This window comes from Chanodichthys erythropterus, chromosome 12, assembly GCF_024489055.1.
Source record: "Chanodichthys erythropterus isolate Z2021 chromosome 12, ASM2448905v1, whole genome shotgun sequence".
Classification (NCBI taxonomy): domain Eukaryota; kingdom Metazoa; phylum Chordata; class Actinopteri; order Cypriniformes; family Xenocyprididae; genus Chanodichthys; species Chanodichthys erythropterus.
The window spans coordinates 42310600-42326869 of NC_090232.1; the positions used below are offsets into that span (position 1 = coordinate 42310600).

Consider the following 16270-nt stretch of genomic DNA (forward strand, 5'->3'; position numbering starts at 1 on the left):
TTCTTTTAAAAACCTTAAAAATCTTAGTGGTTCCAAACTTTTGGACTGTACTGTATATATATATATATATATATATATATATATATATATATATATATATATATATATATATATATATATATATATATATATATAGAGTTCAGATGCAAAGGTCTTTTTTCTTCTAAAATTAGCATTTTTATTAAGCTTTTATGTTTATGTTCAGTTAATTCACTTTAATTGCAATGAAAATGACCTATTAATTGACATTAAAGTGAAATTACTGAACCTAAACATATGAGCTTGATAAAAATGCTCATTTTAGAAGAAAATTTCAGAAGGCACTTAGAGGCTTTTGCATCTGAAGTCTTTGGGTGTTGATTAGGAGACGCTCCGGAAGATCAGGTATATTATTGAGTGTTGATTAGGAGATGCCCCAGGTAAACTTAAGTCAGGTGCGTAGGGGAAAATCTACCACAACAAATACATGCACATACGTGTATGTATATATATATATATGCATGTATGTATATATGTATTATTTTATTATATTAATATTATCTCATAATTTGGCAGCAGGTATATTAGGCTGCTGTCACTTTAAGACCTGATGTATGGTGGTGTCCATTATACTGTTACACATGCGTTTTATTTCTCAACTGTTTATGTTCACTTAAAACATGTCTGACTGTGTTTATGTGAATACAGACCAAGACCAACATTTTGACATTATTTTATGTATTTGACTGTTTAAGTGCAAGCAGCAAAAAAACCAAAACACTCAATTTAGTACTGAGAGGCGCTTTATGTGTGCACACTTTGGGTGTGAGGACAAAATCTGCAGGAATGAGTAAAATTATGTGCAATATGTGCAATCCCTTGCCGAAATTCAACCGTAACACAAACAATATACATCTGGAGCAAATGAAACGAGTGAGTGAGGGGAGGTAGGTTTTGCAGGCAGGTTTGTATTTGTATTTTGATATTTCAGGAAAATCTATATTTTTGACAATACAACATTGCACTTAGTTTATTATTTCAGATAATTTGCCTTTTTAAAAGACTGCAATTAAAAAATGTATATATTATATATATAATTTTCAACCCGCCAACCCCTGTTAACCCCTGAAATCCACCCGCATTTGGCGGATTGGCGGGTGTTAATGTCAAGACCTGTGTATGTGTATATATATATATATATATATATATATATATATATATATATATATATATATATATATATATATATATATATATATATAGGAGCATTTCCTCCGAGGAGACAAGGAAGACAGTGCCTCCTCAAAAAAAAAAAAAAAATGATGAAAAAATAATCCATATAACAAAAATAAAATAATGCAAATATTGTGAAAGCGTAGAAATAAAGTAAAAAGTGTAGAAATCACTTTTTCTAAAGGAACACTTTCCAACAGCGACACCAGCAGCTGAAGTTACAGCAGGAGTCTGGATCTCTTTTGCCTCCCCTAAGCCCATTGAGTTTTAACAGACGCCCTAAAGCAGGTGCTGGTTTTAGTGGGGGGTAATTGAGAATGAATGGAGGAACGATTTTCCTGCCTTCATCCGAAATGCAGAATCCCTGGCAATATTCAAAAGACAGCTGAAAACTCATCTCTTTGGTGAGCACTTAACCTCATCTTAAAAAAAAAAAACCCTATCCTTTCACTTCCTTTAATATCTCTCTATTGTAGCTTATGATACTCTGAGCAATGTCTGAAACTTGTATTGTGAGCACTTCTTGTGTCTATTTTCCTCTTCATGAAGACTCACTTGTTGTATTCCTCACTTGTAAGTAATGAATAAAGGTAACTGTAAATGTAAAGTCACGTGAGAGGATGCAAAACCTCCACCGTGTAACTGATACATGAATTTACATTTGATTTATATACACCTACATAAAAAAAGAGAGTCTACATAGAAAAACCACTATGCTCTTCACTCAAATCTCAACAAATTTTTCAGCCACTCTTAACCTTTTGTAACCTATTTAAAACCATTTGTGTGACTGAGTCAACTTCCCTGACCTTTGCTGATTATAATCTAGGTCATTAGTCACAGGAAAAAGTGATTAGTAATTTCAGGGTTTCCTTTAGTGTCCACAGGGAAGCAAATTTATTGCATTCAAAGCAAATGGCAAAGACAAATATATTCTGACTTGAGGACATACTTTGAAACAAGTAACAAAAACTATGAAGATTGACAATCATATTGACTGGATTTTTCCAGGGCAGTCCTAAAATGTGTTTTTATCACTTATATTAAAGTAAAACATAATCTTGCATCCATTAAAATAATCCATATACATTTCAAAGCTACTTCACACTGACAACCAAATGCATGACGTAAACAGACACTGGAGTAGTTTGAAACAGTTAAGACTTTGGCATGTGAATTTCTGATTCCTGCTCTGCAGTTTCATGCAGTATTTTCCCAGCTGTTCTCATCATGATATCACAGTTTAATGTATTAGCAGCCACACTTCACACAAAAGGAAACCTGTCCCATTTCATTCAATCCCTGAGGGGCATGTTTATGTAGCAGAAATGTTGGTTATTCATTTTAAGGGGCTTATGCTGGATTCTTACTGTTTGGTTGGCATTTCATAGTATATACTGGCTGTACACTTGCGTAAGAGTCTCTCTTCCGGTGTACGTGTGTGTAAGAGAAAGAAAGAGAGAGAGAGGGAGTGCATGTGTGCGAATGTTTGCCTTCAAGTATGAGTGTTTGTTGAGAGAGGATGATTAACATCCACAGCCGCTCTGTCCATCAGGGGGCGTGTCTTGCAGACTCGGGCCTTTGTGATTGGTTAACATGCTGGGGTCTCCGTCTAAGCTCTCATTCATTTTGTCACAGATGATGTCGACCAGCCGCTCAAACACCTGCTTGACGTTAATGTTATCCTTTGCACTCGCCTCGAAAAACTGGAAGCCTGTAAAAAGATGGCAAAGAAAGAGAGAAACGGAAGAGGAGGTATCTTGAGTTATATTTATACACATAAAATAAAATCATATTTTAATAAAACTGTATGGTTTATTAACCCAAAACTATACTTTTTACAAATAGAATAAAAACATTGTCCACATATAATTAATGGCTGGCTGATATTGTCATTAAGTTTTCTGTTTGGCCAATAAGAGTCAGAAGCGGGACTCACAGGAGCTTCCCATTCCCATTTTTTTTTTTTAAACTAAAGTCACCATGAAATCAAAATGGACAATTCTTATTTTTTTATGAAACATTGCAGAAATATTCCATTTCATGCCGACTTCAACAGTTCTAATAAATGAAACGTACATCCTATAATACCTTTTCCCCATACACTGTTGGAAAAAAAAAGCTTTTATATAATTTAGACAACTTTTAAAATATCTAATAAACATTAAATGCCATAAACCTCATAAACATCTGCAAATCCAGCTGTTAGATCTTATAGTGTTATAAAATCAGTGTTTCTCTATAAAATACAATGTTTATTTTACAGATTGTTATAAACTTTTATTATTCAAATAATTTATTCCAGTAAATATTATGTAAAATAAGTTTAATTTGAGAAATTCTTTTCTATCTTTAAATTGAATAGAGTGATATCATATATTATATATATATATATATATATATATATATATATATATATATATATATATATATATATATATATATATATATATATATATATTATATATTAATTTTTTTTTTTTTTTTTTTTGCCAGTAAAATTCACCCATCATTGGGAGCGATTGCAAGCAAAAGTTAATTCTGGACCCTTGCATGCTGAAGTCTCTATTTACAGGCTCATATACGTATGTGTGGCTGATGTTTTCTTTTGTCCTGAAACATACCTAGCTCATTAGCCAGTCTTTGCCCGTCCTCTCTGGCCACCATTCTGTCGTCCTCCAGATCACATTTGTTCCCCACTAGAATAACCTGAGCGTTGTCCCATGAGTACGTTTTAATCTGAGTTGCCCTGGAAAACACATTCATAAACAAATTCTGTCAATTTCGAAGTGACGTGCTCTTTGTGGCTGTGTGACATTTCAACAAGGAACATTTCAATCACTCTCACTCTCAGTTACAACCTAAGGGTCATGGCAGATTGGTATTAAATAAAAGAAGCCTGACTCTGGGACTTTAGCATCCCTATAGGACTAACTCACCAGTCCTGAACGGCGTAGAAGGATTCTTGGTTAGTGATGTCATACATTAGCAGAAAGCCCATGGCCCCTCTGTAGTACGCTGTGGTTATGGTTCGGTACCTCTCCTGCCCTGCTGTGTCCTGACAAACAACATACAAACACATCTAAGCATTACTTTCTAAAACACTGTATAGCAGAAACCATATGGATAGCAGAAAGAATTCATTGCTTTATATGCTTTGAGTCTGTCAACCTCATGATCTGTTTTTCTCAATGGTTGGTTGTTGTTATTTATTGCTAGAAGAATGTCATATTTTAATGAGTGCTAAAAGACTGTAAATAAATAAAATTCACTATTAATTACATGCAAAATTTTGAGGGATAAGCCATATAGATAATTTTTACATGTATTATGTTTTATTAAAAATGTATGTAGATAGCAACAGAAATGCAGAAATGAAAATAACTACACGTCACTCTGTTATTTTAGTTGTATATATATATATATATATATATATATATATATCTATATATATATATATATATATATATATATATATATATATATATATATATATATATATATATTTACTAACTAAAATAACTAAAATAGAGTTAGTGAAGTGCAATTATTTTCATTTCTGTAGCTATCTACATATATTTTGGTCCCACTTTATATTAAGTGGCCTTAACTACTATGTACTTACATCAAAAACTAAGTACAATGTACTTATTGGGTTCATATTGAATTGCAAAACACGTTTGCTGCTATTGAGGTGGGGTACGGGTAAGGTTAGGGACCAGTTTGGTGGTTTGTAGGTTTAGGGGTAAGGTGTAAGGGATGGGTCAACAGTGTAATTATAAATGTAATTACAGAAATTAATTACAGATGTATTTACATTCAGGTGTTTTTAAAATATAAGTACAATGTAAAAACATGTATGTACACAATAAGTGCATTGTAACAAATTATTAATTTAAATGTAAGTACACAGTAGTTAAGGCCAGTTAATATAAAGTGGGTCCTATATTTTTAATAAAACATTTTAATGCATGCAAAATGCTATGTAGAGACTTATGTAAACGATTTTGAGTGATGAAGCAAATTATGTGTTTAATAATAGTTTTAATGCTGGCTTCCTCGCAAAGGAGGGATCACACAATTGTCTAATTACGTCTTTAGGAAACTTAATGGTGCAAATATAAAGTGCATTAAAAATCGCAGCGATATTGACAATGTTAGATCATTTTTTATTGCCAGCAAAGTCAATGCAAATGTATCTTGACTATTTGATAATTTCTCTTAATGTAGTGTAAAACTAATTATTATAAGTAAATGCAATGCAAACAAAAGAGTCAGGGGTTTAGAGGTTAACAGCCATTTTAATCTGGTAACTAGGCAACGTTTGTTTAGTTTCCATGATCTATTTAGAATGCTGTGACCTCACCTATGGAGGTTCCCATGGTTACTCTTGGTTTGGGCAGCTGTTAGAGGGTTGTATATATGCATGTATTGTATTTTAGGGGAAGAACTGAATTTAAACTAATGGGAGCGTAACAAAAGCCTCAGCCCCTTCTTTCAACAGAGATAAGATGTGCTAGCTGCAATACACACACGCACACACACACGCTTCATTTTGATCTGAAAGCAACCTTTAAAGTCGGGAAATGTCAATGAAATGATTCTTCAAGGTCCATGACTGTGTCAATACAGCAGTTAAATCTACAGAGCACTGCGATGACTAATCCAATGTAATGTGTAATATTTGCTCTTCCTTCATAGAGAAATGCAACAAATTGCATTCGCACTTGCCTTTAAATAATGAACTCCTCCTTTAAGTAAACAGAGTACATGCAAATGTAAACACGCACATACTGTGTATGGTACTTTCTACAAATATATGGTACACTTTAGTATCCAAAGACTTTATAGAGTGCGCTGATTCCCCAAGTTTTTTTTAATTTTTTGCTATAATAGCTGTTATATAGCATAAAATTAACCATTTGATTAGTTTACTTCATACTCACTGCTATAGAAATATTGTCAATAAAACATTACTGATTAACTAAACATCTCCAACACTTAGTAAAGAGCAATGTGGCTCCTCCCCACCCACTAAATACACCACTCATGTACACATCACAAGGCTTGGCCTGCGATCTGGGATCTTGACAACAGAAGAAGGAAACCAACATCAGTGAGGATTTAATGCAGTGGTTCTCTCAGTCAATGCACCTCTCAGAGTAGTTTGTAACACACATTTTATTAAAGGGTTAGTTCACCCAAAAATGAAAATAATGTCATTTATTACTCACCCTCATGTCGTTCCACACCCGTAAGGCCTTTGTTCATCTTCGGAACGGAAATTAAGATATTTTTGATGAAATCCAGATCCATTAATGTACTAAAAACATATTGAAATCAATTCATGTGAGTACAGTGGTTCAATATTAATATTATAAAGCGACAATAATATTTTTGGTGCACCAAAAAAAAAACAAAATAACGACTTATATAGTGATGGTTGATTTCAAAACACTGCTTCATGAAGCTTCGGAGCGTTATGAATCGTTTGTGTCGATTCAGTGGTTCGGAGTGCCAAAGTCATGTGATTTCAGCAGTTTGACACGCGATCCAAATCATGATTCGACACAAAAGATTCATAACGCTCTGAAGCTTCATGAAGCAGTGTTTTGAAATCGGCCATCACTAGTTAAGTCATTTTTTTTTTTTTGGCGCACCAAAAATATTCTCATCGCTTTATAATATTAATATTGAACCACTGTACTCACATGAAATATGTTTTTAGCACATTAATGGATCTTGAGAGAGGAAATTTCATCGCTGGATATGGAGACCTCACTGAGCCATCAGAATTCAACAAAAATATCATTGAATGACATTATTTTCATGTTTGGGTGAACTAACCCTTTAATGAGAAATATAAATGCAATTGGGTTTAGTTTTGGATACGCCGCTGCTGCAGCTGCTGTGACTGCAGTGAGAGTACGCAGACACGCTCTGATAAACCAAAAGAAATACAGAGAAGAACACCTGCTGAAGCTGAACCCCAAGATTATATGATAGTAAAACGTGCTGCTGCAAGACAAAAGAGACCCTGTAGCAGATTTAGACAGGTGGTGCTGGGGAGGAGGAGGACGATAGACTTAACATGCAGGCTGAGCTCCATCTAGTTGGACCAGAAAATAAAGGCAAGCGTAGATTGTAAGAAGCGATTGGTTGGCTGGGACAACACTGAATGCAATGAATCTGGATTGATCCTGATATTTTCTCTTTTTAATCGATTCTGAGCTTTAACAGCAGATGGCACTCTAGGCTAATTTTTAACTGCATACTCAAATGCTCACGAAGAAGAGTGCTGAACAGCGATCATGCGTTCGGCTGAGTCATATAGGTAATTAAATATACTTGCTCCTCAGATCTGAATGCTTTTATGACGTGAGATTAATGTAAACACAGCTCACTGCGAACAACCTTGTAATTCGCTTCAACCTTTTCGAACTTTATGAAAGATTATTTAAGGTTTAAGCGGTGTGTGTAAAGGAACTGTAAGCAAGCAGAGTAGAGGTGTTTCTAAAGCACGTAGCGCCATCTGCTGTTAAAAGCTAATCTCATAATCGCTTTGAGAGAGAATCACGATACATTCTGAAAATGTCAGAATCACTCCAGATTCTTTGTATCGTGAATCAAGAATAGATGTATTATCCCAGCCCTACAAGACAGTCAACAAACTTTTATATGGTAAACACATTTGATATAACATTGGGTCGCCACTTGATATCCAATGTAACATATGCACTGGACACTAAAGCAAAACCAGTTGAGAACCTCTTATCTAATGTTTGATAAAGCATCAGCACAATATGATACAACAATTGGGACTGTGCCATCAGCTGTGCATCAGCCTTGACATTGCAGCTTTTCTATTCAATCATTCTTACAGTTTCCTCTTGGTGGGTAGTAAAAAAAATACCCGACGCATATCAAGAAAGCAAAATATCACAAGCCACATTTCCATTACAGATTTGCACAAAATTAGTTTTTTAAAATCAGATTGAACGTCTGGCTTTCACTGCTTTATTTGGTATTCTTTCTCCTTCTCTTGATATGCCCAAATATAAGTCTGACTTCGTAGCCTTTGTCACACTGCTTGCAAGGCGTATAATTTTATTAAACTGGCAATCACCTAAACCTCCTACTTATTCTTTATGGATTAAAGATATTTTCCATTGTCAATTACAAAAAATCAGACACACAATGAAGGGATCCTCTGATGATTTCAATAGAATTTGGGGACCTTTACTAAGATATGTAGGAAAATTAAAGGCCCTCATTCACCTGGATATACATCTCCACTGGTAGTAATTATTTTCCTCCCGGTATATAGACTGGTGGGCTATGTTGGCTATGCTTAGTATATTTAGCACCTTTTTGTACCTGTGATTTTATTTTGTAAAGAATTATTTATTTTTTATTATTATTTTATTTATTTATTTTATTTTTTTGGATTACCAAGTTTTTATTATTTTTATTATTTTTATTATTGTTTTTTATTATTATTATTATTATTATTGTTATTTTTTTCTAGTATTTAGTATTAATTTTATTCTGATGTTATTTGTTGTGTGGGCCCTTTTATTAACAAAATATATATATGAAGGTTATACAAAATTGAGATATTTTCTAAATATCGAAAAAACTATTGCGAAATGACGACGTTTCCAGTAACTGATGTTATACGACTAAAGCGTCTTTTTCCTCTTGCCATAAGACATTCCAAAAATCATGGCAATGGATGTTGGTAGGTTTACATGTATCCCAGCCACTGCACTAGCCATTATTTTTAATCAAAGGATACATAGGCATCTTATCCATGCATTTATGGCAAAGAAAGCCCCTTATACTTGTGAGCTGCCACATATGAGGTGTTTCTGGGTGTTTCTCCCTCCTATCTGCTTTGATAAATTCAAATTGTTGCATTTCATTTGTTGTTTAAAATCCAGTAGTCCCGTAATACTTTTGCCTTTTATGAGTTTAATGAAGAACTCTCATCTTCTGTCCAAACACACCGCGTCCTCTTTAAAGGTGCCATAGAACCCTTTTTCACAAGATGTAATATAAGTCTAAGGTGTCCCCTGAATGTGTCTGTGAAGTTTCAGCTTGAAATACCCCATAGATTTTTTATTATTCAATTTAACTGCCTATTTTGGGGCATAAATAAAAATGCGCCGATTCTGTGCGTGTCCCCTTTAAATGCTCGTGCTCTCCGCCCCCAAGCTCACAACTCTATAATACATTGCATAAAAAAAGTTCACACAGCTAATATAACCCTCAAAATGGATCTTTACAAAGTGTTTGCCATGCAGCATATCAGATCATGTAAGTATGGTGTTTATTTGGATGTTTACATTTGATTCTGAATGAGTGTGATAGTAGCTAGTCTGCGGCTAACGGAGCTAAAGCTAACATTACACACTGTTGGAGAGATTTATAAAGAATGAAGTTGTGTTTATGAATTATACAGACTGCAAGTGTTTAAAAATGAAAATAGCGACGGCTCTTGTCTCCGTGAATACAGTAAGAAACGATGGTAACTTTAACCACATTTAACAGTACATTAGCAACATGCTAACGAAACATTTAGAAAGACAATTTACAAATATCACTAAAATATCTTGATATCATGGATCATGTCAGTTATTATTGCTCCATCTGCCATTTTTCGCTATTGTTCTTGCTTGCTTACCTAGTCTGATGATTCAGCTGTGCACATCCAGACGTTAATACTGACTTGTGTAATGCCTTGAACATGGGCTGGCAAATGCAAATATTGGGGGCGTACCCAATATTTGCACAAATCAAATTTATATAAGAAGGAGGAAACAATGGAGTTTGAGACTCACTGTATGTCATTTCCATGTACAGAACTCTAATTATTTAACTATGCCAATATAAATTCAATTTTCAATTCTAGGGCACCTTTAATGAATGATCGACTTTTACATACGCCAGGTGACCTGTAAATGCGAAAAAACTCTTTCCATCGCAGTTTTGCAAAATATTTATTTTTTGAATTGCCTGAAAAAACAGAAAAAAACGAGTTTTTGCGAAATTGACGTGTTTCCATTGGGCGTATTTTCAATTCTTAATTTCAATTTGGGCAATTCAAAGGGTACTAATGGAAATGCGGCTACAGTCTGACTTGATGGTGGACTCTGTTGACTTGGGCCAGCAAGCAACTACATAGAACACACTAACAACCACATGTGCTAAAAAAATTTCATAATATCATACAACATAGCAACGTTCTGGCAACTTACCCACAATCCTAGCATTGGGTCCACCAGATTTACACATGCAGTGTAAAAATCTAGTGAATAGATTATATTCTAGTTCTATTCTAGTCAATTTCAGATTACTGGAGGCAGAGATGAGTTGTTCTATGGTGGGTTATCAGCACACAAGTGCATTCTGGGAGAATGCTACTCAACACCTCTGAGACGATCTCACCCACTTCCTTTCATCAGCAATATGTGCTGTCGCTTCCTCTGTCGAGGAAGGCTGCGGCTGTTAACTGGTGCACAACAATAACAACTAAAATTACAGTCTCAAAACAAAGGAATTCACTGTATTTAACATAAATTTACTTAGAGAAACACTCATGCAGCCACAAAAACACACATCAGATCATAAATAATTCTTTGGCAGCATTGGGCCAACTTCCTCTCGGTATTGATTAAATTAGTGATTCAGTGCAGAAGGCAGATGGATGCTGGTCTGGATGGTCAAAAAGCACAACCAATTTGATTTTATGGCTTTTATTTTCTAAAGGTTCCCTCAAAATGGATTGGGCCCTGTGTGTGTGTGTGTGTCTGTGCACGCTCTACAAATAATGCATCTAATGATGGGGCCATCTGGTTTGGGTCATACTGAATGTTTTGTAACTTTAACCATCATTGCTGATACACACCAGTGAAACACACACGCGCGCACACACACACACACACACACACACACACTCCACCTAGATTATCTTGATCAAAGTATCACTAAGTCATACTGACAAATGGTTAGCGTATCCTCTTTTCACAACATTCGACTTTGGCAATAACAAATTTTCTTTTCTGGCCTAAACTTTAAAATATGAATATTAACAGATTTTAAAGCATTGAATTTATTCTTCCAATATGCCTGCATTAAAATTAATGTATTTAAATTCTGGCAGCTAAAAGCATTGCACCAAAGACTCACAGAGCCAGACTATAGAGTGCAACAGTCGGGTTCTGGAAGTAAGAAGCCCATTCATTTTGTCCATGGGGGAATTTTTTTTAAATCATTTAAACTTTTAAATCTTTAAAGTCAGCCCTACTGTGAGTTACAAGGTTGTTAATTAATGGTATATTTATGTATGTATAAATATATATAGTTGTCAGTCCACATTATTTCATCTTATTTTTTTAAATAATCATGTTTAATGGTGGAAAAACTACATTGCCCTTAATTCTGCAGAGAAATCTCCACCAAGCTGAAAAACTAAATGAGCAAATCACACCAAAATGACTCTTAAGTGCCAGCTTTACTCCCACAAATCACTGTGAATGATGTGATAGAGTAAGGCTGCGTCGGAAAACGCATACTTTATTTTGAGATAGAAGTAATTACTTTGCAACCGCTAAAAAAGTATATTCTACATAGTATGAATGTGTGTAGTGTGAATGTAATCCGGACGTACTAAATTCGCCATGCTGTCATTATCATGTGATCGACCAGCATCCGTAGCATCACTTCACTGCCGTCCTCTCCCATGGCCTCATGGGATAGTAAAGCATCCTTTGTATGCACACTTCAAAATCTTACCGGAAGTAGTAGGTCATCCAGGTGCTTTTTACCTACTCTTTCATGAGTACTGAGAATTCGGACATACTTCTTTTGTCACAAACTGTTCGTATACGATTTCAGATGCAGCCTAAGTCTCCCTACACTCTCAAATTTGTGTATCTATATATATATATATATATATATATATATATATATATATATATATATATATATATATATATATATATATATATATATATATGCATATTTTGAAATAAACACAAAATATGTTGTTTCTATATATAACATCTTTAAATTATGTTATATTTATTTGTCATTTTAATTCAATGTCATTTGCATTGTAACCTCATTAAAGCCTTAAGTATCTTTTGTTTTTTATGGGCCATTTACACAACACAGTTTCAAGTAAAAACTGGAAAATGTATGCACTTTGGCCGTTCATTTACACGAGAACGGCATTTTGGGGGCCTGAAAACACCAGCTTTTGAAAACAGGATTCAAACTGCAAGTTCCCTTTTCGTCGGTCACTACTGACGTACGTCTCCGTTCCCTCCTTCAGGGAACGAGGGTTACATACGTAACCGAGACGTTTTTTAAAATGATACCATTTTTGTCTCTGCGTAAAATTAAAAAACGTGAATTTGTGAAAACAGCGACTATAGGTCGGCAGTGTTTCTTTACAAACTGACATCGCCAACTACTGGCCTGGTATGAATAATACAGCATTTTTAGTCGTTTTCTCAGATCTGTGTGAATGGGGATTGTGTTTTTGACAATGCTGTCATCTGTATGCGAAAAACTCAAATTAAAATTTTCTGTCTAGACTTTGAATGAAAAAATACTTCCATTGGGTACTACCAAAGACTATAAAGCCGTTAGAAGCTCCGGTTCCTATAGAAACAGTCAGACGCGCGCCTCCAAAATGAGACACAAGAGACGCGCATTTAGGACTGCGCATGTGCATTAGCTTGATCCATCCTGAAAAATACAGTTTTTTGTCATGATTCGAGCATTTAGAAACAAAATTTTTGAGACAGCTGTTGTCAGTATTTCAAATATGAAATTTATTTGAAAGATTGGCAAGCAGCTTTGGAGAATTTGATGTTTCCCCATTCAAAGAGATAGGAGCTGCACTTGCATGCCCGAGAGGCGTTTCAAAGACGGCTGCTGAGTGAAATGACTTGTCACCATCCTCAAGTAAGCTACATAAACGACTCCAATGCCTCATCTTCCACACTCACCCATATCTGCAGTTTGACTCGTTTCTCGTTGCGGTAAACCGTTTTGACTTTGAAGTCGATGCCGACCGTGCTGACAAACGCAGAGGTGAAGGAGTCGTCAGCGTAACGGAACAGAAAACTAGTTTTTCCAACGCTGCTGTTGCCAATGATGAGGAGCTTGAACATGTAGTCAAAATTCTGATCGGCCACATCCTTCTGCACCTGCGTCTGGTGACGGGTATCGTTGGCCGACGCCATCTAGAGGGGTGGAGGGAAAGTGAAAATATTAGACAGATAAGCTATATACAATAATAATGAAAATTGTCTAATACTCCAACAAATCTAAACAGAAGAAAACCACCTTCGTATGTTGGGCCTTTTTGCTCATTTATAATGGGTGCACACTGTGTGATTTTCAAAGTCATCAGATTGCTGTTGTTCTCACACTACACGACTGGTCTGGCGTACCATTTAGTTGCTTGCACACATAGCATTTCAATAGAGTCGCCGACAACTCTGTCTGGACTACAAGCGATGTTTCACAACCAAACACGTGAGAAGTGATATAGCAGACTTCTATACTATAGTAGAGTTCTTCTCGTGCGAGATTGGATATGTTCCTGTTAAAAAACGGTAGCCCGATCCAGGTTGTCTGCGCATTGATTTTCAGCGAAAAAGAAAAGGAGAATATGCGTGAGAGAATGGTTGCTTGCAGAAGCCATGTTTGCTGATGTTTTGTTGCAGGTCTATATGACTCCTCCCCCTGAACTTCATTGGCTGTAGGTCATTGTCGATGTCACCGATGTAATTTCCAGAAACACATTTCACACTGCATGACTCTTGAGTCGCAGACAGGTCCAGATATTTAGCATGCTAAATATCTTATGGCATTGGTGATGCATTGGTGCTTCTGTCATATCGCATCTTTACACACTATGCAATTGTCACTCATGTGAACAAGCACTGGCTAAAATCATGCAATGTGTACCCAACATTAGCTGAAGCTCAGTTGATACTCTGTCATTTGTAGTTAAAGTCACAGTGAACCGGAAGTTGCAACCGAATTCAGCGCTGTGATGCATTTCCAAGTGAAATGGACTATTGAATAGAGGGCAGGGTTTTATTTTAGCGCACCTCCTCCCCATCCCTCGCTCATAGCAGACTGACGGTTGCAGGAGAATTGTTAAGGATATTCAACCCAAGCCGTCAATCTGACGTCATCAGAAAAGGAACGCCATTCCAGAGCGGAAGCAAAATTTCAGATTTTGATTAAAGATTGGCACTACAAACTATTTTTTTTTCTTCTGTGTATTAACTTGCTTGAATTAATTGTTCACCACAAGACTAGTAATGTGCGCTAACAAAGTAAATAGGGTCAATTTTGATTTGATGATGACTTTAAAGTACTCTTCCAGCACTGTCATCTATCTCTCTTTCTTTCTTTGTGCTTCAGACATGCTGAGTGAGGATCTTTCCTTGAATCAGAGCCATTACAGCAGAGACCAGCTCAGCACAATTCATTCTGGCCATAAAAACTGTCCTTTAAGTGGGAAGCACATAATAGGAATATTAAGGAAGAGTTCATCCCTAAATACAGAATCTATCATTATGTTGATAGAACGTTGATACTGTATGACTCAGTTATTTTATGCGTTTTTTAAGATTATATATATATATATATATATATATATATATATATATATATATATATATATATATATATATATATATATATATATATATGGTAAATATTTCTATTTAGATTTATTTAAATTTTAGTACTTCAACGTAAACTAATTTTCAGCCTGTTTCTTATTTTCTATGTTTTTTTTTACATATTTTATTTACACATTATATTTCAGCTTTATTTTAATTAACAAAAAGGACTTTTAATATAGGTCTTTTTTTTTTTTTTTTGCTGATCAATAAGTTACAACAAACTGGTATGACTGAATATTTTCTGTGAATAACGACTTAAAATTCAATCTTTTTTCACAGAAAACTGTCATATGACTTCAGAAGACCTGAAATACAACTCAATATTATAGTATTTTATGGTCTTTTTAAGGCACTTTTTGAGCTTGCCAGACATATTGTAGACACTTTGAGCTATGTTTTAATGGAAAAGAGCAATGTTAAGACTCCTCGAAAAGTCTTCATTTGATTTCCACAGACAAAACAACACAATACAGTTTTTTTTTTTTAACAACATGAGGATGAGTAAATGAAAAATTATTTCCATAAACTCACATTTCCTCATAAGAAAAACAAAAGAAACCTTCCTGAATAAGTTAACATCCTGCTCAAGCATATGAGGAGGTGATCACATCAACACCTGTAAAATTACCTGGGAGTTACCAGGATATGACACACCTTACACATATGAATGAACACAATGCTGTTGTGCCACTGCGATTTGAAATTAAATGACATGAAAGCCCTTTTGCACAGGCGAAGATTAAGATTAAATGACAAATTACATTTGATCTGATGCTGGTCGACACAAACAGCAGCACACACCCTAAACTATGAAATCTACAGATGTGTCAAACACAGTATCAGCGATCTTACTCTCAGAAAATGTTCATACGATCATGTCATCAATAACTGAATCCCGGGGTGGAAAGGGAATAAATGGGGCTCCAGTCATGCTTCCATATGGACATCTTCCTCGTATATCTGTCTACTGTAAAACGACTCTACTGTAAACGAAAAATGCGTATCCTTCGGGCACAAACATAATAGGGTGACTAACCTTATCCTGCTCTTCTTAGAGGTGGTTATTTTATTCTATAAAGTTGATGTAGCGCTGCTGGTTTCGGACATCCAGTCTTCGGCGATCCAGTTTCACTTTTCCCTCAAAACACACTGGAAATGGTCCACTCGCCTTATCTGTTTAAAAACCGACCATTCCCTTCCCTTTAGAGGGGCGTTGCAAAACAAGAAGCTTGATGCCTGCAGCGACCTGGCTGTCGACCAGTTTTTATTTGTGCTGACGGCTCAACGAAACAGCGACGGCTGTTTCCAGAACAGCAGCGGCACTGGCGAGCGTCCAGCCT

The 16270-nt window shown here is 35.4% G+C and overlaps 1 protein-coding gene across 1 annotated transcript; it reads right to left on the reverse strand.

Annotated features, from left to right (window-relative positions):
* Positions 1–1292: 1292 nt before the first annotated feature.
* rab3da (RAB3D, member RAS oncogene family, a) lies at positions 1293–16261 on the reverse strand. The gene is made up of 5 exons (XM_067404507.1): positions 15967–16261; positions 13233–13469; positions 4152–4270; positions 3837–3961; positions 1293–2926 (listed from the first exon to the last, which is right to left on the reverse strand). The coding sequence occupies exons 2-5, from the start codon at positions 13467–13469 to the stop codon at positions 2739–2741; spliced, it is 669 nt and encodes a 222-aa protein (XP_067260608.1). The 5' UTR covers positions 15967–16261; the 3' UTR covers positions 1293–2738.
* Between the last annotated feature and the right edge of the window lie 9 nt (positions 16262–16270).

Bases quoted from the DNA above. Each gene is read 5' to 3' on its own strand.
- rab3da (XM_067404507.1), bottom strand. From the start codon at position 13,469: ATGGCGTCGGCCAACGATACCCGTCACCAGACGCAGGTGCAGAAGGAT. The intron at 4,271-13,232 runs GTGAGTGTGGAA...GTTGTTTGTCAG, and splicing joins GAGTCAAACTGCAGATATGG to GACACAGCAGGGCAGGAGAG. The intron at 2,927-3,836 runs GTATGTTTCAGG...ATCTTTTTACAG, and splicing joins AAGACTGGCTAATGAGCTAG to GCTTCCAGTTTTTCGAGGCG.